The sequence below is a fragment of the Pelodiscus sinensis genome, chromosome 1 (assembly GCF_049634645.1).
Source record: "Pelodiscus sinensis isolate JC-2024 chromosome 1, ASM4963464v1, whole genome shotgun sequence".
NCBI classification, from domain to species: Eukaryota; Metazoa; Chordata; order Testudines; family Trionychidae; genus Pelodiscus; species Pelodiscus sinensis.
In genome coordinates this window covers 285232627-285260336 of record NC_134711.1, presented here as the reverse complement: position 1 = coordinate 285260336, position 27710 = coordinate 285232627, and the positions used below count along the sequence as shown (strand labels likewise).

Below are 27710 nucleotides of genomic sequence, written 5' to 3'. Positions count from 1 at the left end.
ATTGATATGCAACAAGCTACAAAATGCTGTAGTTCTCTTAAATATTAGCAACACCATTTCTAGTTTGTTTTGAGTCTGGGCACAGTTGGTGTACAGCATTTTAAAATGTTGTGCTATTTTGTTTTCATCCCAGAGGCCTGAAATCCTTAACTTAGAAATGCATATAAAAATTCCATTTGCACTTGTAAGCTTATTCAAGCCATAACTGGCTGCTTATCTTTTTTAGATTTGGGTGTCGGAAGAGGGGCTTCTTCTGTGTATGATCTCGTAAACACTATGAAAAACATGAGTAGGCTTTGCTGCAAGTTGCCATCCTTTTTTTTTTAATTTTATTTTTATTTTTAATGAAACCTATAATCTACCACTGTGTATCCCAAATCCATATCTGGGTTCTCTTCTCCCCCCTCCCCCCCAGATTTTTTTAAAAAAATGTGCTTATGAATGCTTCTAGGCATTTCTGGGGAGGGGGGAAATCATGCAGTGCAGCACAAGGTTAAACTCAGCAAATTTCCACAAACCATCAGACACGTTTTTTTCACCCCTAGTCACACCTGCATACAGAGATGTGAATAACAGGCATGCCTGGCAACATGCATCATGGGTCAGGAAAGTCAGGATTTTTGTGCAGGCATTGATAGGCAAGAACCAAATTGAAAGTTAGCACCTTAGTTACATGATGCTTTTTCTTTCTAAAATTGAGTCCTGGAAGGAGGGGAGGGTGTTGATAAAGTCGTTCCTTTGACCAATGGACCTATACACAGAAACAAAGATGCTATACTACTTGTTTCTAATAATTGGACTTTTTAAACCAGTAGAGAGAAGAGAGAATCTGATGTAAGGGTAAGGGTGTGTGGTACTAAGCATAAAGGAAAAAAATACTTAATAGTCCTGTCACTTGAGATGCTGGGGTGGAGTCAGGGGAAGAGGATTGTAACAGAGGATCCAGGTAAGCAATAAAATGCTGTGGTAGTGAAATCTGATAGAATGAAGTGGAACATCAGAAAGAGAAGTGACACTGTAGTTAAGGCAATTGTTGGGAGTGATTTTGTTTGAAAGAGGGAAAAGCAGAGCGCTCTCTCTATTTTCAGTCTTTCTGATACACATTCTATCCAGCTCTCAAACCTTTTATTCCACCTATGGTGCTTTTCAGTTATTGCGTGATAAATCTAAGCTAGAATCTAGGGGGTGCAATTGTAGGTTTTATTTATATTTCATGAAAACACTAACAATTCTGTTTGGGTTTCTCTATAGAAAAACCACTGAACTACTGGATAGATTGGAATTGGGTTTGCCAAAGAGAAACTCCTGTCAAATGGCTAATCCTAGTCCAGAATCAGCAGCATGGGTAAATCCTTCCATAGAATATGAAATGTTTTGCTAGTTCTAGAGGTGCTACCAACCGTACAATGTTGAAGTATTTCATTTCGTTGAACACCCTGCACACATAGTGAAGTGTGTAGTAGGAAATCATTTGGCTTGGCAGGACAACTACAGCCTCACACTTTCCCTACTTTGTGGGATTGACTTCATTCTTCATAAATCCATCCCTGATCATTTAAAGAGCCAGATTTTACCAAATGCTCAGTATCTCTTAAAACAAGGCTACTCAACACGCAGTCCACATGGTCCGCAGCCCATTTGTGGCCCACGGTGCGGTTTGGGTTTATGCGGGGCACAACACGCAGCCCGCACGTGGGAGCCAAAACCAAAAAAGTAGTCCATATAATCTTCTGTTGATATGCGTATTAGTAGTTACATTCCTGGACTGTCGTTGCTCATTAAAATGCTGTCATATGGGTGGAAATTGGGTAAATATTGCGTCTTATTACTATCAGCACAACTGATTTAAATGGGGCCTGTGTTATGTAGTGTTGCCATAAGCTTTGTATTCATGCCTGTCAGTGTGAAAAGTTATTTGCATGTGTATGCAACCACACTTAAGTTGCAGCCCTCGGCATGCGCTGAGAGTATCATTGTGGCCCCTGGGGCTTCCAAAGTTGAATAGCCCTGTCCTAAAAGCTGACCCTAACTCAGTGATGGGCAAGCTGAGCCGGTGAGTGGACCACACAAGTGACCCGCTTTCATCTGTGCGGGCCTCAAGATTGTTTTAACTAAGATGGCCTCCTGGGATAGGGTTTTGCTAACTGCACTTGTGAACCTAGATTTTTTTTTGGGGGGGGGGGTCCCACTTGAACTGTAGTAGCACTCTGAATGCAGAGGGAATGCATGGCTCTTAGTCAATGCTGTGTACAATCAGCACGCACCTCACTTCACGTGCTCTTGCATTATGTGCATGTCACTTTCTTAATACCAGTAGGGGAAAAGTCTGTGTGGACAGAAACCAGTGGAATCTGGCAACCCTGCACGTGGGCATTAGTAACCAAAATGTCTCGTGGCCACACCTAGGTTACATCAACACTGGCAGCTTCTTGTGTAAGAACTGTTTTGCAGAAGAGTTCTTTCGCAAAGTCTTCCACAAGAGCGCATCTACACTGGCATGTGCTTTTGCACAAGAGCATCCGTGGCAGTGTGGACACTGTCTTGCGCAAGAAAGCTCTGATGGCCATTTTAACCATAGGGGCTTCTTGCACAAGAAATTCATGTTGTCTGTCTACACCGCCCTCTTGTGGAAGAGCTCTTGCGCAACAGGGCTTATTCCTCCTGGGGAGAGGAATAACTCTTCCGGAAGAAGCTCTGTTTAACAACGCTAGACTGTAAGTTTACTTGCACAAGAACGCGCGTGCTGTGTAGATGCTCTGCAAGTTTTTGCACAAGAACAGCTGCTCTTGCCCGAGAAGCTGTCAGTGTAGATGTAGCGCTAGAGTCGCAACAGTCCATGTGGCCCATGAGCTCTGAGGTTGCCCATCGCTGTTGTAACTGAAACAGATCTACCCATCCTGCAGCAGCTCTCACTTAGAGCAACTAAACCTTCTGGTTGCTAAGCCCTTTTGAAAACCTGGCTGTCTCATTTAGGTGCATAGTGGGAGCTGCTAGATGCTGAGTTACTTTAAAAATTTAGTCCTAGGAGTAAAGTCTACTCTGCACTGTCTCCCTGAAGATTGTTTCCAAAATTAACTTGGGTAGATATCTTCTCTCATAATATCACTGCTTGAATACAGGTGGCTGGCTGATACACAACAAGAACTATTCAGAGCAACCATTCTTACCCTCCTCAAGCTCTTTTCATGGCATGCACTTAGCTGTTTTGCCTGACCCACTTCTGGAAGCATTTGCCCTGTTGGCAGATTGCATGCCTAGATTACAGTTAGGGTGACAACTGTGCGCAGAGATTACATCTGGTTGCTATGTATTCTAGAGTTAGCAAAAGCTTAAAAGCTTTTACTGAATATCTCGTATGCCATAGAGACTTTAATATCTGCTGAATCTTAAGTGTCTGCTACTAAGAAGGAAAAAGAATTTCTCTCCCTTTTGGCTTTAGTCTTGCTTCAGTTACTCTGTAAGGCTCTAGTGTATTTCCAGGGAATGTCTACACTACAGAGATTTGTCAGTTAAAAACAGCCATTTTTCCAACAAAACTTGAGTTACGTGCACATGGCAATCGCGTTCTTCCAAAAGTAAATTGAACAGAGGGTTTTTTCTGACCGCAGTACACCTCTTTCTACGAGGAGTAATGCCTTTTCCAAAGGAGCTCTTTCTCCTCTCTCTTCTGGTTATGAGCCCCCCTCTTCCTCTCCAGCTGTTATTGAAAGATCAATATAGAATTCATCTTGTTCAAAATCAAGTAGGTGTCTTTATTGAGAGGTCAGGGAAGAGGCAAAGGGAGGGATTGTGGTGGGGAAGGGCTAGGGCAGCAAGACAGAGACCTCTAGGGGGGAGGCTTTGGGGAGAGTTACTGGGGTCCTTCAGAGAACCTCTACTTCAGGGCCTCTGGGATGTGGACCCCGGCCTGATGAGCCTGTTGAATGGCAGCTGTCCGTGGCTGCTCAAAGGGTCTCCCCTTGTGGCCGGTGTCTGCCTCCCACCCCAGGAGGAAGGCCTCCCCGTTCGTCTCTACAATGTCGTGGAGGACACAATATGCTGACACAACCTCGGGGATGTTGTGCTCCCCCACGTCGACATGGGTCAAGAGGCACCGGAAATACACCTTGAGGCAGCCAAAGGCGCACTTGACCTGATTCCTGGCCCAGTTCCGGTGGTCATTAAATTGGTCCCTCCTGGGGTCCAGGTGGCTGGTGTATGGCTTCATTAAACATGGCACCGGGGGTGGGTCACATTCCCCATGATGCACAGTGGCATGTGCCTGTCCCCTTCCCATGCCCTCCAACACCCTAGGGACCACCCCCTATGAGCCCCCGCCCCCAGCAGCAGGACTGTAAGGGGGATTGTGCCATCCCACCCTTGGGGATTGTGCTTCCCCCACCCCCTTAATCCCCTGTTTCTCTAGGGTCCCCCTTTTCCAGGACCCTCCCCCCATGCAGGGACTGCAGCCCGAGAGTGCCTTACCTCCATGAGGTGGGCCCTGATGATGGACTTCCCCACACCGAACCAGTTGCCCATCAAACGGTAGCTGTCAGGGGTGGCAAACTTCTAATAGCTATTGTGACCCACTTCTCTAGGGAGATGGCGGGGGGTGGGGGGAACCTCTCCAAAACCCCTCAACTGAGACACTTCACTCCTCTGGTGCTCTGGCCCCATTGGGAGGACTGAGGTTCAGGGCTTCCTAGAGGCCAGATTTACTTTCTTGGGGTTCTGGATTTTGTGGACCTCCCCTTAGGCTCTGGGGTTGGGACAAAAATGGGGTAGTTCAGTGTGTGGGACGGGGCTACCAGCTAGATGAATGGGGATGCAAGGTCTGGATTGGAGCTGGGGAACAGGAGGGGGTGAGGATGCAAGGTCTGGCCAGGTGGAAGATGAGCAAGCGTTGGGTAGGGTATATCTGGCCAGGGGAGAGGGTGCGAGAGTGGGCTGAGGGTGTAAGATCTCGTGTGTGAGTGAGAGGCTGGGCATGAGGAGGTAGTGGGGCACTTCTTTGCCTCTCCACCTCGTGCTGGTCCCAGGCACTGCCTACTGCTGCTTCCATTGTCCAAACTCTGGTCAATGGGATTGCAGGGGAAGTCTCCTGGCAGCGCACCTGTGCACTGCTGCCCCCCTGGGAGGGGAGTGCTTATTCCCCGCAAACTGGATCACACTGCAAGGCTCAGGGCTTCTTCTCCCCTTCCTCCAGTGGGAAACTGGCGCTGGCACTCCAACTGCATGTGGGGGGGTGGGAGGGAGGGCAAGGCTGGAGTGCCAGCATGGGCTCCCTGCTGCAAGGGGGAAGGAGGCAGACTGAGTTCAAACTGTAGACCACCAGGAAAGCGGCTGCAGAGCCACTTCTCTCTTGGGGGATTTGGGAGGGGTGTTCGCACCCTTCACACCCCCCTTGCATATGGGCCCATTCCTAGACCATCACTTCCCATTTAGCATGTGTGAAACAGATTTCCCCCCCTTCCTAAGTGGATTAATTATTATCATAATTAATTTAATCCAGTCTTCCAAAGTGCTAACGATCCCATCTAAATTTTTGTCCTCCAACTTGATTAACATATTCTCCACACAACCCTTCAAGTCATTACTGAAAGCAATAAATAATATTGGGCCCCAAATGAGTCTCCCTGGACACATCTAACAGGTCCAAGACTGATCTGTTGTTAACAGCTATCTCCATTCAGCCTTTTTAGCAAACTGCACCCAACATTGAGTGGCATCATTTGATCCATCATTTGATCATTATCAAATTCCTTTGAGAATCTTTTGTGTACAGTTCTAGCAAAGCCTTTGTTAAAGTCAAGTTATATGATGGCCATTCCCATTTTTTATACTAAGCTGTTAGTTTTAATATACAGGCAGTCCCCGGGTTACGTACAAGATAGGGACTGTAGGTTTGTTCTTAAGTTGAATTTGTATGCAAGTCGGAACTGGTACATATTGTAGGGGAAACTCTAGCCAAACATTTCTCCAGAGCTCAGTTTTATTCTCCCACACCTCACTTCCCTCAGTCCTTTATTCTCAAGCTGAGGTGTCTGCTGAGAAAAGCCGCTCCGCGTCTTCCTGGTCTGCTGTGGGGGGGCGCTAGCTTCGCGTCTCCCTGGTCTGCTGGGGGGAAGCAGCTAGTGCGGGGTTGCCTCACCCCGTTTGTAAGTAGGGATCCGATGTAAGTCGGATCCATGTAACCCGGGGACTGCCTGTAATATGCCGAGTATGAGAGAGCCACACAAATGAGGGCACAGTCCCTGCTCAAGGTAAAAACTTAGGTCATAGTTAATGAGCTGGTAGATCCCAAATAACTGTAAATGATGAGAAAATGCATTAAGACTATTTTATAAGTAAGGGTTGCAGAATCAGGTCACTTGTTAATGATTTCAGATGTAGTTCATAGACTTCTCCCATTCAAACAATCCCCCAGAGTTGTCTGAACCACAACACTGCAGGCAAAGTCTCTATGGAGAATAAGCCACCCTAGCAATTGAACTGTGAAAGGTATGCAAATTTACTTCCAAGTGGTGGATTTTTCTCATAGTAATAAAATGTTGGAGTTGCTTTTGTCCCTATTTTAATATACAGCCCTAAAGAAACCGTGTATGTAAACATTTAAATGAGTGGCATAGGCAAAAGAGCCTTATGTCTGGTTTTTAAACTAAGATGAATCTCTCCTTAATTAATCAGAAATGTCTTCAATTTGTTCTGTCGACTGTGTAAAGATTGAGAGTAGGATCGTCTATTAATATGCTGTCTTTTATGTTCTGCTTGGCAATAGACTAGAAGCCATACTTATAAGCAAAGCCTCCGGGAGGATGAAAACAGAAGACTACAGGAAATGAAAGCAGAACAACGGAGGAAGGTAACATGTTAATTGTTTTTAAAATAACAATTAACCTGTTTAAAAATATTACGGTAGCGCATGAGCACCCTGTGTGCTCAGGAAAAGTACTTGAGAGCAATCTTAAATCGGCAGAGCTGCAGAGTTCAAATACTGTTTGAAGCATCTACAAAGTTTCCAGCTAGTTGGCTCTGAACTATTGGCTTATATCTTTTTTTCTTTCTGCATTTTAAATTGTATAACACCATTAAGGTGCTGTGACAGATCCCTTCCACTGCACACTTCTAAAAGAATCAAGCACAAATATGTGCAACTGCAGGGTTATGAGTTCCTTCCCCTTCCATTCATCTCCCACACCTCCTGGATCTCTCAGTAGTCTCTGCTGCCAATGAGGAGAAAAGACATGAGCACTGAGGGTCAACTACCCAATCAGGTAACCCAAAGTTGGTTCTGTTTGGTAAGGTAGATAAGTTTCAACTTGCGATTGTAAATCAGGATTGAAAAACTCACAGGCAAATGTCTTTCTAATGTGTAGGACTTTGTTCATAATTTGAAACACTTGCTAGTAGAAGGTGCTAGGGAGTTTCCCCTCATTCACTAGCGAGAAAAAGCTGTAGCAATAGACTCCTTGGCTTTAGCAGTTTCCATGCATGGGGGGCTTCTGACTGCAGCCCTCTGGGCTCCCGCATGAGTGCTAAATAAAATATGCTACAGCCCCTTCCAGGAAGCACTTCAGGCCACAGCAATCCCACCAGTAGAACTTTCTCCACAGGTCCTGTTGGGGCTGAAGAATAGAGGTATGATGTGTTGGCCACGTTCTCCTTCTACCTCTGCAAAAATGCTGTGTGGAGGGGGGGTAGGGGTGGGAGTGGGGGAGATGGATACATACATACAGTGCTTTTTTGTTTTGTTTTTTGTTTTGTTTTTTGTGTGTGTGATGGCACTGTGCTTTTTTTTTGGAATGGCGTACCGTCACCTATTTTCCCAGCCCACAGAAAAGGAATGGGATTTCTACCGCACATACCGGCACCTGTTTTCCTGGGATGGCGCGGCTCCTGACAGAAGCCTGCTTGGGATGTGCGGCGTTTTTTTTTCTTTTTTCTGTTTTCTCTGGCTCCCAGTGCAGCACTGTGGCTCTTAAAGGGGCCATGACTGAATTTCAGCCCCCAGTGCACTCTGTGTGTGTGTGTGGGGGGGGGGCCGGGGGGGGGCGGGGGGTTTGCTCAGCAATATTACCCCAGAGTACCAGTACCCTTTTTCTTACAAAAAGAGCACTGTATATATCCATATCCACAGCATGCTTAGCAGGTGTTTTGATCGGAATCTCAAGACTACCATCCATTTCCCAGGATGCTAGATCCCTTTTCCCCCCTCTATTTGCAAAATGCTTTTTCCAGTTTCTTCAATGCTTGGTCCTGTACCACCACAAACTGAGTCTGAGCACTGTAGAAGTGTGATACACTCTCCAGTTTATTTCCAGATCTCTCACTATCTCATTACTCGTAAGGGACTTCACTCACAAAGAGGTTCATTCTCCCCTTTTTCTGGAAGCAATAGAAAAGGTTCCACAGCCTTTAAGAAGGACGGGCTTCTGTTCTTAATTCCTAATCCCAAAAGCGAAGAGAGGTCTTGGGCCTATTTTAGGGCTGAGGCAGAATTAAATACACTAGATCGTTCCTGACAGTTGTCTGTCCAATTTGTTCTTAATCTTTGTTCAGCAGCCTCCCAAAATAAACTGTTCCAGTTATTAAACATCCTTATAGTTGGAAAACTTGTTGTAATATCTAACTTAAATTACCCTTGCTCCAAACTAAGCCAATTATTTCTTTTCTTCCCCTTGGTGAAACTAGAGGACAATTGATCACCATTTTCTTTAGAGCAATGTTTTACATAATTGAAGGCTTATGTTCCCCTTCAGCATTTTATTCTCTAGACTAAATGTGCCTAAATTTTTCAACCTTTTCTTATAGGTCATGGTTTCCAAACTTACTTTAGTTCTCCTCCTTTAGACTGTCCAGTTTCTTCACATATATCTTAATGTGTGGTGCCCCAAACAAGATACGATTGATAACAACTCTTTGGGAATGCACAACTGGTTGAAAGACCACCCATCTTACAATAATTTCATCTGGACCATATTTTGCTAGTTGTATTTGAGAATGTTAGGTTACTGGCAGTCCCATTTTTAAAGTCCTGAGAGATCACATCCTATGCACTCATCCTCTCCTTTCAATCCACTAGGCCAGTTACCCTGTCAAAAAAGAAAAATGGATTTGATATGGCCAATACAGATTGATAAAGAGCAAATAACTTCTCCCATGTAGGTTTGAACAGAGTGATTATTTAATAACTTGTTCTAGTATCTTTCTTGGTATCGAAGTCAGCATGACTGTCCTAAAATTCTCTGGGTTCTCCTCCCCTCCATCTCTCCTTTATTTAAAAAAACAAAAAACAAAAAAAAACCTTACGGAATTTCAGATGTTATGGGCATGTATCTAACTATGGAACTGTAAATTGTTCCATAAAGACATAGGGTTTTTCATTTCAAACTAGCATAGGGCAGAGCACTAATAAAGGTTGGCCTAAGGCACCCTGAGGGGATGTCACTTCTAAGGTAAAATCTCTTAACCAGCAAATCAAACTCAATAATTTACTGATTTCTATTTCTTGCTAAGAGATTATGGATTGTATGCAAGGTTTTTGTTTTGATACAAAGTACTCTTGGCCTCAGTAGCTGTTATTGGGCAGATTAACATACTAACAAGTATTTTGTAAACCTATTCTAAAGCATACATATTTTTAAAGCTCTGATAATAACGGTCCCTCAGATTTATGTTCACTCCCTGCCTCTTCAAACTAAGATTTTTATTAATGTAATTATAAATTTTGTTCTTGTGCACACCTTCTGGTGCAATAGAACTATTAAATTTATGGGTTTTTGACAGTTAATTTTTTGGGAGTAGTAGGTTTTAATATGTATTGCTTGATTTAAAATGGTTTTTCCAGGGCACTTTAAACACAGTATGATGTACTGAATATATTTCTAAAGGTATAGATAGTGCAGAATTCTAATGAATGCCATTAAATGTCAAACATTATACAGAGTGCAGAAGGTTAGGGGGCCCACACGACCTTAAAAATACCTTGCCTCTGTTGGCTCTGCTTACAAAAACTCCCCAGAGTCACAGATTCACTGGCACTGGAGGAGAGGTTGCCACCATCAAGTGAATTAAAACCCTGAAAACTAGGAAGAAACACTTGAACTTCTTCCCAATGGGTACCCCAAGCTCTTTTGCCACAAGAGATCTTGAAAAAAGGAGGGAAAAAAACACTAAAGGAAACAAACTGCAATCTTGATAGCTGACCCTTCTGTACGTGTGTGTACGTACACGCACACACATGCGCGCGCACTATCAAATCAGCCTCTTAAAAAAAGACAAAGCATACTTGGTTGCTAGGTGTTAACAGAGCTACTGAGAAGATCGATTAAATCACAAAGAAAGGTGGTAGTCTTGGGCTTCAGCTTAAATATGGTGAATGGGGGAGGGAAGGCACATAGAATTAACACTAAGTTCAACCACACAACAAAACAAATAAATATCCTGATTAAACGTACATTTCTCGCTCTACTCATGATCCATACTGATCTGTACTCCAAGACGTAGTCCATTCCCATGCTCAGTATTCCTTATAGGCATGGTAATTGTCTGATCGCTCCGTCATGCTTCCTTCAGCCAGCTCCTAACTTAGAACTCCCCCTAAGGGTTTCCTAACTTAGAACTCACCCTAAGGGTTTGTCTACACTGCAGGTTAACGCTGAATTAAGGCACACAACTTCAGCCATGTTAATTGTGTAGCTGAAGTTGAAATAGCTGAATTGGGCTTTTGGCACTGTCTATGCAGCAGGAAGTTGAAGGAAGAACACTCTTCCTCCTTCCCTTACTCCTCGTGAAACGAGGGTTACAGAAGTGTGACTGGATGTACCAGCCCCGCACTGAAGAAGCAGGGTTTAACCAGGCTGCCCTGGCTGGAGTAGCCCTGTCCCCGCAGCCCTGCCGGGCATGCTCAGACTGTAGCCCTGGTATAAAAGCCTGGGAAGAGGCTCAGTCTGGCTGGCAGCTGGAAGAGAAGGATCTCTTTTTAGAGCTCCTGAGCAGCAGCAGCCCACTGCTCAATCTGAGAATGGTGCAGGCCCTTGTGATGGCAGGAACACAACCCCAGCAGATTCCTAGGGATATGTGGCCCCTGAAGAGCTAGAGAACATGGTAGCTACATGGGATGTCTACCCAATGGATCTGGTAGAAAGCAGCCCAGGGAGTGCAGGAGCAGCCTCTCCCACCCCGAGATCCTCAGCATGGTTTGGTCAGATTCCTGGCCTAGGGAGTGGTGGACTGTTCTGCCACTCACAGAGCTCTGGATCAGGACCTGATGGAATAGGGTGGGTCCAGGTCCCCCTACTGGGGCATAGCCTCCCCTTTTTCTCCCCGTCTCCCCAGTGACTCTGGCCAGTGTGCTGTCCAGCCCTGCATTAAAGGGCCAGTCTTGGATTTTGGTTTATAGACTCTAGCAGCTGGGCTGTCCAGCACCACAGGGAGGGGTCTGATTGCTGATGTGGCCAATTTTGTGGAGTGAGTTGCGGACTCAGACAGCCCAGGGGACCCACGATCCTTCCTCCTGGGAGAAAGAAGACCACCCCCAAAACAAGAAGTCAGAGTAAGAAACCCGTTATTTTTAAATAACTTGGAAATAACAGACTTGCTGTGTAGATGTGCACTTTGTTATTTCGAAATAAGTGAGCAGTGTAGCCAAAGAGAGCAGGCAGGTATATTACCTCAATTCAAATTTCAGCACTGGATCCATTGGTTCTCCTCACTCCCTGCCAACCCTGCTCCTATCCATCTCTCTCACCCCAAGTCACAGATGGTGCTGAATAGGTTGGTCCACACTGCCTGGGATTTCTTCTTGAAGGTCTAGGATAGAACATAGTGTGCGTGTATACATTAAGTTTACTATTGTATGCACAAAGAACCAAACAGGATTCCCCTCCCTACATGGGATACATTATTTCTATATATATATAGAGAGAGTTTTACTAGCTTAGTCTGGGAAACCTTCATGGGAGAGTGCACCAGCCACTTTTAGACGCTCCTGAAATGTGTTGTAAATTCAAGTCTTGGCGAGCCAAACTCCACCAAAGGGGTTTCTTGTTAATCTCTTTGACAGTGTGCAGCCATTGTAGAGCAGAATGGTTGGTTAGTCTGCAGGTAAAAATGTTGTCCCCAAATATAAGGTTGCAGCTTGTCTAGACCATATACAATGGTGTAGTATTCCTTCTCTGAAACAGACCAGTGGCTTTCCTTCTCAGAATCTTTTCCTGAGGAACGCAACAGGTGGAATTGTTGATCAGACCCTGTTTGCATCAAAACTGCCCCAACACTACATTCTGATGTGTCCATGGTGATGAAGAAAGATTTGTCATGGTCTGGGGCCCTTAGGACCGGGTGAGATATAAGAGCAGCCTTAAGCTGCTTAAAAGCTTCATGACACTTCTCGGTCCACTTTAACTGGAAGAAAAAATTAGAGGACTGGAGGTCCCATGAACTTTCAGAGAGGTGAATTACACCCATCTCTAACATGTCCTCGATCTCCTTCTCTATAGCTGCTTTGGCTGAAGGGGCCATCCAGTAGGGCTGGGCTCTGATTGTGAGCCTGACCTGTGTTAATGGAGTGGTAAGCCCGTTCAGTCCTTCTGGGTTGGCTGAAAACATCAGTGTGAAACTGATGCACAGTTCCTGGATCTGTTGTTGCTACTCATGGCCCAGGCTCATGGAGAGGGTTACCTCTTCAATGCCACCCTTGCCTTTCCTGTCGTGATAGGCTCCTCTAGGCCACTCGGTATTGTCTTTGTGGGCTGTGAACTGAAGAACCTTGAATTCTCATGAATAAAAGGGCTGTAGAGAATTAACATAGTATACCTTAAGCTTAAGGTTAAGGTCTGGGAATGCTATGAGGGTAACTAATTTCTCTTGTGCACTCTCGAACATGAACGGTCCATTCCGGGATGCTTCCATCTTTTTGGCCTAGAGCACCTTCAAGACCATGACTTGCTCACCTACCTTGAAGGAACATTCTCTGGCATGTTTATCATACCAGGTCTGCTCTTGCTGAGCATTCTGTAAGCTTGGTTGAGCAAGCAAAGCGGCGGAACACGCGGGCAGCGGACAGCCCAGATGCGTCTTTGCTCTGCAGACCAAGGTGATGTTGAGCAAAGCGGAGCTGTCCACTGCCCGTGTGTTCCGCCTCTCTGCTCCCCGTCCTCCTGGTCTGCAGACCAGGGGTACGGGGAGCACAGCAGAGCACAGCCGCGGAGCCTGGGGTTCTTAAGTTGAATCTGTATGTAAGTCAGAACTGGCGTCCAGATTCAGCCGCTGTTGAAACTGATCAGTTTCAGCAGCGGCTGAATCTGGACGCCAGTTCCGACGTACATACAGATTCAACTTAAGAACAAACCTACAGTCCCTATCTTGTACATAACCCGGGGACTGCCTGTACCCGGATCATAACTAAACATACATTTCTCCATCTACTCACGATGCGTACTGATCCGTACTTCAAGGCCCAGTCCATATCCTTGCCCAATACTCCTTGTAGACATGGTAATTGTCTGATTACTTCATCTTGCTTTCTCCAGTTTCTAACTTAGAACTTACACAAAGAGAGCAGGCAGGTATGTTACCTCAATTCAGGTTTCAGCACTGTATCCCATTCATTCTCCTTGCTCCCTGCCAACCCTCTTAGCTACTCGAATTTAACCCTTTAGTCACCGAGTGCTAGCCAGCACCCCTTCTATCCATCACAGATTCGTAGTACCAAAATACTCTTGGCCTCAGTAGCTACTGTTCGTATATTAATCTGCTCAATAGGTATTTTGCAAACATTCTAAAGCATACAGATTTGTAAAGCTCCGATAATTGTCCCTCAGATTTATGTTCACTCCTTGCCACTTCAAAGTAATATTTTATTAATGTAATTGTAAATTCTATTTTTGTGCACACCTTCTAGTGCAATAGAGCTATTAAATATATAGGCTTTTGTTGGTTAATTTTTGGGGAGAAGTAGGTTTTAATATGTATTGCTTGATTTATAATGTTTTCCGGGGTATTTTAAACACAGTATTATGTACTGAATATATTTCTTAAGGTATAGATATTGCAGAATTCTAATGAATGCCATTAAAAGTCAAATATTAAACAATCAGATACTCTGATTTTAATTTTCAGGTTGAACAGTTATTTTAAAAGTAAAAATGGAGCTTGGCTTTTATTTCTTAATCTTGCTTTTCTTCTAGGGCTAGACAAACAGTGATTCGTAACACATTATCCTGTTAGTGATTGATTATATTATTTACTGCAAAGGGTGTATTTTTTTTGTATTAAACTAAAAACCAATTTAAGTAGAACATTATCCTATAGTTCATTTTGGCTACTGAACCCTTCTATAAAATTCATCATGCTAGTTCATATTCCAGCTTTATTGGTCCTGTGTTACTATGGAAAATTTACAGAGTAGTTACATTTTCTGTGAGAATTTTATCAGTGGCACAAGTTAGTCGTGTCCTTTCCCATTGACTGTACTTGTAATGGTGTGAGAGCCCTAACATTAGTAAGTTAGCTGGCAGAGATGGCATGTTGCACTGCACAACATGGACACATACTGACCCCAGCCACTTGAGAACAAGTTACAGAGAACTGACATTCCTTTGGTTAACATTAGCAGTCATGAGGCTGACCAGCACACCTAGTCAATACTTGGCAGTGCATGAATAAGAGCTAAAAGATTAAATGTTGATGTCCATGCTGACTACCCTGACAAACAAAATCATAGGGTCACATCACTGTAACCCTTTAAAAAAAAATTGGGAGCAAGTACAATGGTCATACGCTAGTGCTTCCTTCCAACAACTTCAGCTAGTAATTGCTAAGTGTAGTGACATATGGGTTGGGTCCTGTGTTGTGATACCTGTGTTGTGACATCCACTCAGGATGACACCTGTATGTGCTCAGGAAACTAGGGTGTTTTCCCTTGGGGAAATAACTAATGCAGCTATCTTAATGAGTGCTGTGTTGTATAATTATTAATAATATCATTACTAATAACCCAGTGCATGAGACAAATGACAGTAAGAGAAACTCTAACATAAGACATGCTACACTCCCAAAATTATAGTATAACAAAGGAGTTTTATTGGAGACAGGGAATAGAAGCTCTGAAGAGGGAAAGAGAGAAGGTTAGCCACTAAAGTTAATACAACACATTCCCTACCTCCCCACATTCACAACTGTACCACCCCAATCCCACAGGCTCCTTCACTGGCACTTTTCCACCTATCTGGAAAGTGTGAGAGTCCAGAGATGGGTGTGAGCCCAGATATGGGTGCAACTGTGCTGAAAATGTTGGCTAGCTTAAAGAAAATGTAAGAGAACCTCTTTTAGTATTTTCACCCCTTATTGGACAAGGAGCCAGCAGACAGCCCTTCCCCAGAGTCCTGTGCAGGTCTTGGCTGGTTCTCAGTAGTTGGAGCTGGATTGGTTCTCTGCCTTCCTGAGAACCAGTTGGCCTTGGCAGTTCCAACACTGCTCAGTACACACTAGGTCACGCAGCAGTTCAGTGCTCCCTTTTGTGGGGGCTGGGAGCTAAGCCCAGACTCCTTTAAGCAATTTTATGTTTCTCTCAGGTCCAGAAGTGAAAATTCCTAATGCTAGTCTCTCTATCTGAGCCTGTCCATCCCTTCTAAGCTACTGAGCGGCTCTTGTTCCTCACTGGCCCAGCAAACTCTCTTTAAAAACATTTGATGGGAAACTGTAGAGTTTCCAGACTATTTAGTCCCCACCCCAAACTCTAAGCCGGCTAGTCAGTGGTGTCTGGAGGCTCTGCAAGGATTATTTTAGTCCCCAGAGGCTCATTTCAGCATTCTGGGAGTTGAAAAACTCCCAAGAGGATACAGAGGTGACAAGGAAACACATAGGTAGCTGGCAGGTAACCTTGGGGCCCAGCAAAGCACCACAGTGTAATGCTGGTAGGGAAGATAGTGAGGCTGTGCATCATCTCACAATGGCTCTACTACATCCCTTTCCTGGTAGAGATGAGAGCACCAAGACATGACAACTTAGCTCTGGAAAGTGTCTGGAGCTCCCAGGATGCTCAAACCATCCTGCATCACCCATTCTGCATAAATTTAATGTTGTTGTGGAAAGCATTTCCTGGTGTGATTGAGTGCACTCAAACTGCTGCTTATACTTTAAAAGGGTCCAGTTTTGCAGTCCTTTTCGGAGGTAAGCTATACTCCTGGGAACAGCTCCTCTGACATCACTGAAAATACTTTGCATAATTTAGGATTACTGAACAGAAGGGCAGCAGGATCCAGCTCTACAGTTCTGTTCAGTTTGGTATAACTAAATATCCACAGACACTACCGCAAGATAAGAATAAATTGAATGAGCATATTTGCATAGTTGCTATGGACTCTCTAATGCCAGGTATTCTTCGTAACGAGATGTCTGACTTCAGCAAGGCCAGTTTTATGGCAAACAGGATAAGGGTGGCACCAAAGGTGACAAGGATAGTAGTATGCAATTAAGAAACGTACATAAATAAAATCCCCCCCGGCTCTGTATCGATAAAAATGGACAGAGGTAGTTTCAAAGCCAACAAATGGGTTGTAAAGTGCCCTATTCTCCCCTCCACTTCTGCAAGCAGAGGCGAATCAAACCTTGTGGATCAAGGCCAGAGGAGGAATAGGAAGGAGGAGAGCATACTTGGTGGCATCCTCCCATGGATGATGAACCATTGGAAGCTCCTCCACAGGAAGTCAGTGGGAAAGCAGAGCCATACAGTGGGAGAGGGTGGGGCTGAGGGAGAGCCGCAGGGCTCTCCAAAGCTTGTTTGTTTCTTTCTTGTGGCATAGTCGCACATTCCACTTCAGACTTGAGTCAGGAGGCAGCGGTGGTCTTTGTGACCACCACTGAGGGTGGAGGTAAAGACCTTCCACATGCATGACAACTGCCTCTGGTAGATCCTTCTAAATCTGAGTTTAGTTGTCAAAATCTCTTCTTCTTCTGCCTCCCAACTTCTCTTTTGGCAAGAAGGCACAATCCCCTTTTGTCTGGTAACAGACTGAAGAGGAAACTGAATTCATTTCTTGGGTGCAGTTGTGTATGGCAAATAAAACTTTCCAGAGGAACTAAAATTAAGTAAAAATTTGGCAATCGTGCACTAGTTGAAGTTAATATCTTGTGTAATTAATTGGGTTTGCTTTCTGAATAAGTTAATTAAATCATTAATTTGGGGGTTTGCTTTTATCGTTCCCAGGGTGAATTATTGGAACTGAGACAAAAGCAAGAAGAGGATGAAAAAACAAAAATGCATCAGAATGAACAGAGGAGGTAAAGTTTATGGAGAAAACAGAAGAAATTGCTTCAATTGAATTCCTGTCTAGAAGCCTTCAGGAAACTACAATCTTGTGCTATTCTGTTAAGGATGCTCTAAGGAACATCTTTAGCATCAACCTTGCACTCTGACAAGCCAATGGGATGAATTATTGCAACTCATGTATACTCAGTTTTTACCTAATTGTGCACAAGTGCAGCAACTTTCTTCAAAAGGGTTTTTTTGTTATGTACCCATTTGTCTGAAGACAGAATTGATCTTTCAGGATGCATGTGGAGGGAAATCTGATTATTTTACTCTAAGGCCTAGATTTTCAGAGAACTGTGCGTTCCACAAGGAATAATAGTGTGGATGCTCCATTGCTGCTATATTGAAATCACTCTGAATGTCTTTGGGGAGTAGTTATTACTCCCCAGTGCTTCCTGGGGCTCTAATCAAGGTCACACGTCCACATTAAGGGAGCCTGCCTCGGACTAATTTCAAGGCTTCCCTGTAGTGTGGACATGCTATTTTGCAATATTTTGGGAAATATTTTGAAATAACTTATTTTAAAATTTCCTAGTGTAGACATGCCCTCAGACACATCTGAAATGGCTTTTACAGTGTCATGAAGAAATAATATGGTATGATACATCATACAGCACTGGTATGATGAGCACAGTATGTGAATAGTTGCATTTTCCTGAATTATTTAATGCATCTGTCATAGCTACAAGAGTTCTGTGAGTGCCCCCAACCAACCTTCATCACTGGTTGAGTCCATTAGCTTATGAACTGATTTTGTGGATGATCTCTTAATTCAAATTCACATGCTAATGGATTCAGTCATGATGAAGGTTGGTTGGGGGCACTACCATCTTGACAGCCAATGAAAGTGCAAACAGCTCTTTGTGTAGACTCCTATGTCAGGAAGGATACTATCAATTGACTTTGATTCTTATCTGCTTCGTTTTAACTACCCAATCTTCATACACTTACTGATTCCCTCTCTCCCACCCCCCTCCTCTTCTCTTCTCCTATTTATTTTGGGTCTGCACATCCTAAACTTATAACTCCGGTCATCTGAAGAAGTGGGCTGTGCCCACGAAAGCTCATGATACCATCTGCATGTTTTGTTAGTCTATAAAGTGCTACTAGGCCATTTGTTGTGGCTTTTTTTTTCTGTACAGACTAACTCAGCTACCCCCTGAAGCTATAGGGAATGACTCATTCTATAAACTATTGATAGCAATCTTATGGCTGAGTGTCCACACAGTGAATTGGAAAATATATACAGTGGACTACTGTTGTGGTTTTTATTATTCACTATGGGTTTTAACTAAGCAAAAGGGTTCACAGTTGATTTTTAAGCAGCAAAAGCCATTCACAGAATTCATATAATACATTTTAAAGTTTTATTAATCTCTAAACAAACCTCTATTAATGTTGTTTCCCCTTCGTTTTCAAGAGTAAATAATGCTTTTCTGGACCGACTACAAAGCCAAAGTCAACCAAGTGGCGTTCATCAATCTGGACGTTTTCAAAATATGGATTGTTTTGGTGGTGACAGCTGGGTGAGTGACACAATCTTTCAAAGTCCCAAAAATGAAATCAAGGAAGTAAGTGTGTGTGTGTGTGTGTTTAATAGAACTACTGACTCTCCAGATATCATTCTTTTAGTGTTCTGCTTAGTCTGATGGGCTGTCTGCCAGGATGATTACTGTAAGTTCTATAGTGGCTTTTGAGGGGGAAAAAAATCCTGAATAATAGTCTTATCAAAATAAAAAATGACAGCTGCCTTTTCTGCAGAACTAGATTGCCTTGAGTGCAAGACTTTCTCTGCTTCCCTAAGTTTAGAACAAAAATAAATTAAGTTTAAGAGATTCTAAATGAAAGACTTTGGAAATGTTGTAAACATTTTAAAAACATTCTTGAAGGGGAAAAAATAGAACATCAAAGATACAGCTGTTCATTTTTCCACATAAAATTGTGGCAAGAAAGACACCGTGTATCCAATTTAAAATATGAAACCATCTGCATGACTTTTGAAGAAAAAATCATGGAATTTTGCTGTCATCCACTAAATGTACAATATTAGATACCAGCCTGTATCCACACATTAATCAAATGTGAATATGACTACAGTTCTGCATAATGGCATTCTTACATGATCCCAAAATATTTGTACTACTCCCTTGTAGTTAAATGAACCACAGCGGAAATTGCCTTTAAGGGCAAATACAATTGCTAAAACGATAATCTTCCAAAAAGGAAAACCTGCAAAGGGATTAAACATTGCAGAAAGACACACAGGCTACGTCTAGATTGGCATGATTTTCCGCAAATGCTTTTAACGGAAAAGTTTTCTGTTAAAAGCATTTGCGGAAAAGAGCATCTAGATTGGCACGGATGCTTTTTCCGCAAAAAGCCCCGATCGCCATTTTTGCGATCGGGGCTTTTTTGTGGAAAACAAATCAGAGCTGTCTACACTGGCCCTTTTGCGCAAAAGGGACTTTTGCCTGAACAGGAGCAGTATAATATTTCCACAAGAAGCACTGATTTCTTACAGTAGGAAGTCAGTGCTTTTGCGGAAATTCAAGCGGCCAGTGTAGACAACTGGCAAGCTTTTCTGGAAAAGCAGCTGATTTTCTGGAAAAACTGGCTAGTCTAGACACAGCCATAGGGCTAAGTGAACTGGCAAATGTAGTGAAAACCAATGTTATCTTAAATGATAAACAATAACTGAGTAAGCATGATGATTGATCTTCTGATCTATTTCCAGCACACGTGTTCATTGATACTTTTGTATACACGTTTTAACCTTTACATGTGAGAGTAATCTTATTGATGTCAATGGGACTATGAATAAGTGTAAGGGTAATCATGGATGGAAGTCTGTGCAGTTTCATTGAGGGTGGCCCTTACACTATCTGTGTCACCGCTGTGTTTAGAAACACTCAAGTCAGCTGATCCTGCCAGAACAGAGAAGATTGACAAAGGGCAGCAAGAGGAAGTGTTACAATCTCCACTTTGCAGATGAGGGGAACAGAGGCACGGACTCATTGTCTCTTTCCAAGGCCCCATTAAAGCCAGTTGCATTGCTACATATAGTGCCTAAAGTCAAACACATGGAAAAAATCTTTTCAGGATCAAGGTCTGAGACTGTAAATGCTTTGTTGAAGGGTTTAGATTCTGCTATCCATTTTTTGAAGAGAATGGAGTTACATAGTCTGTATTCCAGGGTGGCCCCTATATCTGCATGGTGTATTTATTTGAGTTCAATGTGGTGTAGGGCGGCAAAGCCATGAAGCAAATTGGGTCAAATCACAGTTTATACAAATCTCTAGAACTCAAAAATAGGTTTATATTAAGTATAGACAAAAATCATCAGTGACTTCTCCAGGAGAGAGCTCTCCAGTGTTTCATGATATTCTGCCATCAAATTGAAGGGACAGATGGGATGACTTTCTTAATCTGAGAGTTCATCCCTTCTTTGGATGCAGTTACCTGCCAGCAGTGTAATTCTGAACATAATTCTGTAGAGCAAATATTTTGCTTTTGGAACAGATCAGATTCCATAAAGCAACAGATCAGATTCCATAAAGCAACAGGGATTTTAGATTTAAAAAAAAAAAATCCGAAGAGACCCCCAGCGGTGGTCTTCATCCTTCTTCTGATCTTTAAATGATGTAAATTGAACAGTGTTATACTAACCAAATACTTGTTCTTTTAAAAATGCACAGAATATAAATCTTTTCAGTAAAATGCAACTTTATCTGCTCATTTACCAAATGTTTTTACCGCCCTTCTTGGTTATGGAAAACAAGTGTTGTGGATCCATTTAAAAAAACCAACAAATTAATACTCCACTGCTCTCTGCAAGCTGATGCTCCCTTGGGAGGTAGGATTCATTGCAGGCTCAAAGGGAAGATCTTGAAAGACTCCTGTTAATACATTGGCAACCATTACAAACCTTTCTTTTTTAGAAAACAGCAGCAGCTGTCAACTCAGTATGATTTATAATTTCACAAGCATTAATACCCAAGGTGTAAATTGTGGACAGATTGTCTCAACTATATTGGCACTAATAATTGACCTAAATACAGTTTGCTTCTGTCTTTATGAAAAGAACAACTTCAAATTTTTATATGCTAAACTTTTATCCATACTTTTTAATATGAGGGTTTTACAGAGGCCAAGCAATTGAATACATTGCAAGTCCCTTGATAGATCTTAATTTTGTGTGGAAATACAGGGCCCTTTAGGGGCCTTTATTCCATTAATAGAGAAATGCCACATAGTAAACTGCTGAATTCTGTGTAGTTTTCTTTAGCAAAATGTAAGTTGCCATATTGAAACTTTGCAGAGCCATAGTAAACTTGGGACCTAAAAAGCAACTTGAGAGATTCTCTCATTTTAAGTCTCCATTATTCTGTGTATCATGCATAAGAACGAGAAATGCTTTTTGAATGCTGACTGCGCCGTTTGGTAATGCACTGTTAAAGTATGCATACTTCCTGGGAGGGGAAAGCTTAACCACAGAAGGCAAAGGACTGTAGGTGCAATGAGACTCCTCCAATATGTCGAACAAGAATCTACTGGAAAAGCAAGTGTGTCTAAATGAATGAGACTATAACATTAGTGAAGTTTTGTAGGATGATGTATGGGAGTGATTCTTCCGGAGTCTTATTCAACAGCTATCTTATCCTATTTGCTCCTGCCAATTTTTCAAGGGATGCAACATACCATAAAGCTTATTGTTGCATACTAAAGTGTAGTAGTCCTGGCTAAGGAGTGTAAACAGCCACATGACAAAGCAGTGTTGTCCAATACTGAACAGATTGATCACACGTGGAAGCTGCCTTTACACTAGCATGTTTATACATATGTAACACTCATGAACACCATTGTTTCATCACTTGTTGGGGAAACAAACCAATTTTGATTTTGTATCATTAGGAGTTGAGATGAGATACTAGGCTGGCAGGATTACTAGTCTGATCCAGTATGAAAATTACTATGTTGAAGAAAAATTGGTTACTGCTAATGCTTTTGCCTGGCTGGTATTCATTTAGTAAGGCACAGTTTAGTTAATTAGGCTGTGTTCCTGTTGATGTTTTAACACCCATTTCTTTCATCATTCAGCTAGAACTACAAAAGAAATAGGTGTTAAAGACTATTTTACAGCAGAAACAGCACTATAGGGTAGGTAGCTTATTGAGAACATCCTGACTGGATGCAGCTGAGTTTAATGATGATGCTTTTACCTCTGAAGAGCTGATCAAATAGCATATTCAAATATGTGCTTCCTGATCTGATATGAGGTAAAGAAACTTCTCTAGTTGAATGTTATTTTCAAAGGAAAAAGTTAGGGCTCCTGTGTCAAGCTATCGGGAGTGGCTCCAGGGCATTACTGCCAACTTCAGGGCAGACTGTTAAACAGGGCTCACAGATTGAGAGTGCTACATGTAAATTTCAACAACCAAGCATTAAGTGTAAACTCCTCAGGCACTCCAGCTGCCTTTAAAATGGAGTCAAAATAGTTCCCTTGGGTATGCCAATCTATCTTTCCATCCAAGCAAGTCTTCCTTTGTGGTAGATTCTCCTTTACACCAAAAATCACAATAATATTCCAGTATCAGTATCTGTGTTAGTCTGGATCCGCAAAAGCGACAAGGAGTCCGGTGGCACCCCCAGTGGTCTCCAACCTTTTTACACCCAAGATCACTTTTTAAGTCTCCGAACAGACGAAGATCTACCGCTCTGCCCCTTCTTTGAAGCCCCGCCCTCTCTATTCTCCTGTCCATCACTTGCTGAAAGCCACAGTCAGCTTGCTGGGGTGTTTCAGCCCTCCCAGCTCCCACCATTCCTCGCAGCTACTCACCTGTGTTGTTGCTCGGTGAGTAGCTGGTCCTCAAATGAGGAAATCAAATGTAAATGTACTGCGCAGGCGCACAGTTCAGAGGGCTCAAGAGCTACTCTTAGAGCCCCTGAGATCTACCAGTAGCTCGCGATCTACTGTTAGTCTATACCGTAGTCACCAACCAGATGTATTGGAGCATAAGCTTTCATGGGCAAAGACCCACTTCATCAGATGCATGTAATATTCCAGTTACTCTGAATCCAGAAGGACTGGTCATTTACCACAGGTGAATTGCACTTTCATGAAAGAACAAACTTGTAGGCAATTTAATAACTACAGATTTATTACTGACAAAAATAAATGCTTTAGCCTTATAAATAACTCCATCATAAACACACTAATGATTTGTAGTAGTAGATTCCAAAAGGTACAAGAAACTGCTGTAATATGCAAGTTCTGTGTGTCCACTAGGATGAGCCTAGACTAAGTTGCTTGGGGTTCCCTTGCTTATGCTAAGAAATTTTGCAGCATGGAGATAGTTTCTTCTTATCAGGGATTTTTATTCACTTTTCCCATAGTTCAGGATGACGGGATGAATTCATGCACAGGGTGTGTGTGTGTGTGTGTGCAAATGTACAGTTAGCAATATCTTTGTCCTATGCTTTTACAGTGGTTCATCTGGTTGCAATAGAACTTTTTGTAGGCAGGATCTAACACCTTCTGTAAGAAGCCAGCATTTTACATTGGACCATATTTCTTTCCTGTTTGAGTTCCATATTTAGGGTATTACAATAGAAACATTCAATATAACTCTAAGACAGAGTACATCTGTTATAAATGAGATTATGACCTGCAACATTTTACAGGCGTCTTATAAAGTCTAAGCATTAAACACATTTTTTATAAATTCAATACCTGTTTTAACAACATTTACACGTGAGTGATCCAGGCTGTTTTCCAACTATGCATTTGTCAGTGGTCCGTTAAGGCGTAGGAATCTTTGCATGATTTGGCCCCAGCTGTGTCCACATCACATCCAGGAAAAAAAACCTCTCTTGAAGTACAGCAGCTAGTGTTCTACATATCTCAAGAAACATTCACAACAATGCCTATGTTGATTAGATTCTATGAATTGCAAGGGTTGTTGACCCATGCAGAAAATGTTTTACCACATGAACAGTAAGATGAATTTACTCATATTAAAAGGAATCAATATTTGCTTAATATTTTTACTGTAATTTTATGACTCATTCCCTATGTATCTTTGAAATTCTTTCCCTAATTGTATATTTATTAATACTCTTTTTGGTAAGTATTTCTGTGCATATGAATTTGTACTGTATTAACACAGGTACTTTCTTGTCTAGCAGTCAAGGTATTTTGAGTAAAAGAAGAATACAAACACAAGGTAAGAATAATAAATTATATTGTTTTAAAAAGTATTATGCAGATATCGGTTAACAGTATTTTAAACTCAAATCTAGATTATTAGCATTTGTAATTAAATGTCACCACGAGATAATTAAGCATGTAAACATGCTTGTCTACTTTGGTCTACACAGTTAATAATATAAATCTTTCTGTCTATCGATAAAATTCACACACAATTCTGAACTGAGCTATAGTCATGTCTCATTCACTTAGTGGATTTGTACACTTGTAACGGATCTGATCCATTCAGCTCCACTGTGGTGTGAGAGACCAGCTGGCTGCAACTGACTGCAATATTTGCATCTGTGTGCTTTTATGTAATATTTTGACCCACGGTAAGCTGCAAGGAAGAGTTTAATCTGACACGTCAAATCTACACAAGCATCAGTGTAGCTACATCAGTGCAACTACACCATTAACTAATATGGATAAGTTCTGACTTCAGAAAACCAATCTCCTGTTAGTCACGGATGTTGGCTGGGCTAGATTGTTGAAAATATGGATGGTGGGGTACCATAAATGGAAGAATGGGTAAATTTTTCAGAAAAGTTTTTGCCCTTATCTTCTCAAATACACCAGTGCAAATTTAAAAGGGACATGATTGAAATCAGTGGAGTTCACTGTCCTAAAACAGGTGTAGGTGCTGTGGGAATGAGGCCCTTTGTGTTCAAGTGACATTTTCTAAACTTTCTTCTTCATTGCTTCTACATTTCTTTTTTTTCTTATTTTGGTCTGTTGCTTTTTCTTCCTTCCTGTACATATTACCACACTCCACTCTGTAAATCCTTAAATCTGCAAGCGTTAGTCTCTATTATATTGCTCTGTGTGATACTGTTTGAAGGATACAACATAGAAATAAACTATCGTATTTCAGAAAGGAAAAGATTTTTCTTGAGATTTTTTTCCTCCCTGCTAATTCAGTCCCCATGAAAGCTTTGCAGAACTAGGATTCGTGGAATCTTAAAATGAGGTCTAAGCTATCTGATACATACAGGCAGTCCCCAGGTTACGTACGAGATAGGGACTGTAGGTTTGTTCTTAAGTTGAATTTGTATGTAAGTCGGAACTGGTACATATTGTAGGGGAAACTCTAGCCAAACATTTCTCCAGAGCTCAGTTTTATTCTCCCACACCTCACTTCCCTCAGTCCTTTATTCTCAAGCTGAGGTGTCTGCTGAGAAAAGCCGCTCCACGTCTCCCTGGTCTGCTGAGGGGGGCGCTAGCTTCGCGTCTCCCTGGTCTGCTGGGGGGGAAGCAGCTAGTGCGGGGTTGCCTCACCCCGTTTGTAAGTAGGGATCCGATGTAAGTCGGATCCATGTAACCCGGGGACTGCCTGTACTAGGGATGTTTTTGATTGCTCTGGCTTTGAAAGATGGCTCTGAATATCCTCTTCCAAATGCAAGAATGTGTGTGGAGAGATTAAAAAACTTGTTTTTTGTTTTACATTCTGTGATATTACTTTTTGTGGTATTCCATTTCATTACTCTTTCCTCCTCCCATGGGATACAATCTTCCACCCCACCCCTCAGTGGTTGTTCTCTATATATTTTTCATTAATTTAGACAGTTGTCTTTGGGATTTTTTTAACATGGTTGTATTCTGAAGAATGAAGCTATAAAAATACCTAAATGCTCTATATTGATTATCTTTTTAATTCCATATCAAGTCTGCTCAGTTTACACATAGTGTCGGGTGGGAGTTGGAGGTGCAAGCAAGCTAAGTGCCAGATCGACAAGCATAATATGGAATGTGAAGTCAACCTGGGTGTTTGGTGGGGTGTGGTTTTTGTGGTTCATCTTTGCTACATCTCCCGTTCTCTCCAGTTCTATCACTAATACATCAGACAGTATAAAATGGGCTTCCTCTGCTGTATTGGCTCTGCAGTGGCTCAAAGGAGCAAGTTCAGTAAAACCTCACTTTAGTTGAAGTAGGCAGATTCAGTAGTAAATGGTACATCTATGGAAGTTCCATTTTACATTCACTTTTCAGAGCACACTCCTTTAGTTTTAAAAGTAGCTATATGAGCTGAGACTACTTAATTATAACTCACTAATTTTTTTCCAGACCCCACAATATCTGATATGTCCTGAGCAGTTCTCTTGTAAGCCTTACTTTACCATGGCTATGAGAGCACATTCCAGACTGCTACATTAATATATTGTTCGAAGAGCTATTAGTGTGTCTGCAAATAATTAGAACATTTTGTGAGTACAATTTATAAGAACAGAAAATGAAATCCTTATAAATCACAGAACAAAACCGGTCAGAGGAAAAGAACATTTTCTGGTTGGCTCAACCTTGTAGCTGCATGACTCTTCTTGGGTTTTGTGTGTATTTTGCTGCATAGGATAACTCTGAATTCTGTTTTCTTATAGGATGTTAAAGGAATATGTACTTTATCTGGCTTGGACCAACTGACCTTGGAAAAAGCTCCAAGGATGCTGCTGCTTCAGAATGTTATTTTGCTGAGCCTCACTGATTTTTTTTTTTTTTAAACCCTGATATCAACTTCATATCCACTTTAGTGAGCAATCTTCACTGACCGCTTTCTCTCTATCGTCATTCATGCATATTTGAGGCTATTGATTGCCAAAACTGTATTTAATCTTTTAATGACAATGAAATGTTTCGTGATTTTTATTTTTTAAACTTGTTTTGCAGGATGTAATTGTAGCAGGGTCTCATGCAACAAACATACTTGTAGCTTCCATAACTATGGAATAGTCAGGAATGACCTGATTTGTCTTAATATAACTAGCCAAAAATCTGTCATCTTTCAGAGGCTTGTAGTGGGGGAAGGGAGAGGAACATGCTGTCCATTTTTATTTATTTATCTGCTGTTTCATGGGAAAAAAATGGAAAATACTACTGTGCACCCTAAACTTAATGTTTTACTTTTGAAATGTTTTTAAATGAGTATGAAATGTATGATAATAAAACTTTGAAAAATAGTTTGTGGGTTTTTTAAATGTATAGGGCGTTTTCTGTGCTATAATATACTGACTTTTCACTGTGCCTATTCTGCTTCAATTTTCTCTTAACTTGAGTAAAGGAAAAAAATGGCCTGTTAGATGGTTTCAGTAGCTTCTAACTTTCTTTTTTTCTCTTTCTCTTTCTGATTGCACTGACCTGTTGCCGTGTCACTATTTAGGTAAGGAGCTATGTGCTTGT

General features: G+C 42.1%; 1 protein-coding gene across 3 annotated transcripts in view; it reads left to right on the top strand.

Annotated features, from left to right (window-relative positions):
• The window catches only part of EPSTI1 (epithelial stromal interaction 1), a 70097-nt gene extending 42607 nt beyond the window's left edge, over window positions 1–27490 (top strand). For 2 of the 3 annotated variants that reach the window (XM_075918961.1, XM_006124393.4), the window contains 6 exons: window positions 1252–1345; window positions 6758–6841; window positions 17189–17262; window positions 18714–18819; window positions 24476–24516; window positions 26915–27490. In XM_075918961.1, coding sequence (XP_075775076.1) covers window positions 1252–1345; window positions 6758–6841; window positions 17189–17262; window positions 18714–18819; window positions 24476–24496 — 379 coding nt within the window. In that variant the 3' untranslated portion in view covers window positions 24497–24516; window positions 26915–27490. The remainder of the gene's footprint in view (window positions 1–1251; window positions 1346–6757; window positions 6842–17188; window positions 17263–18713; window positions 18820–24475; window positions 24517–26914) is intronic. The other variant, XM_014574196.3, reaches the window with a different exon arrangement.
• Window positions 27491–27710: the final 220 nt, after the last annotated feature.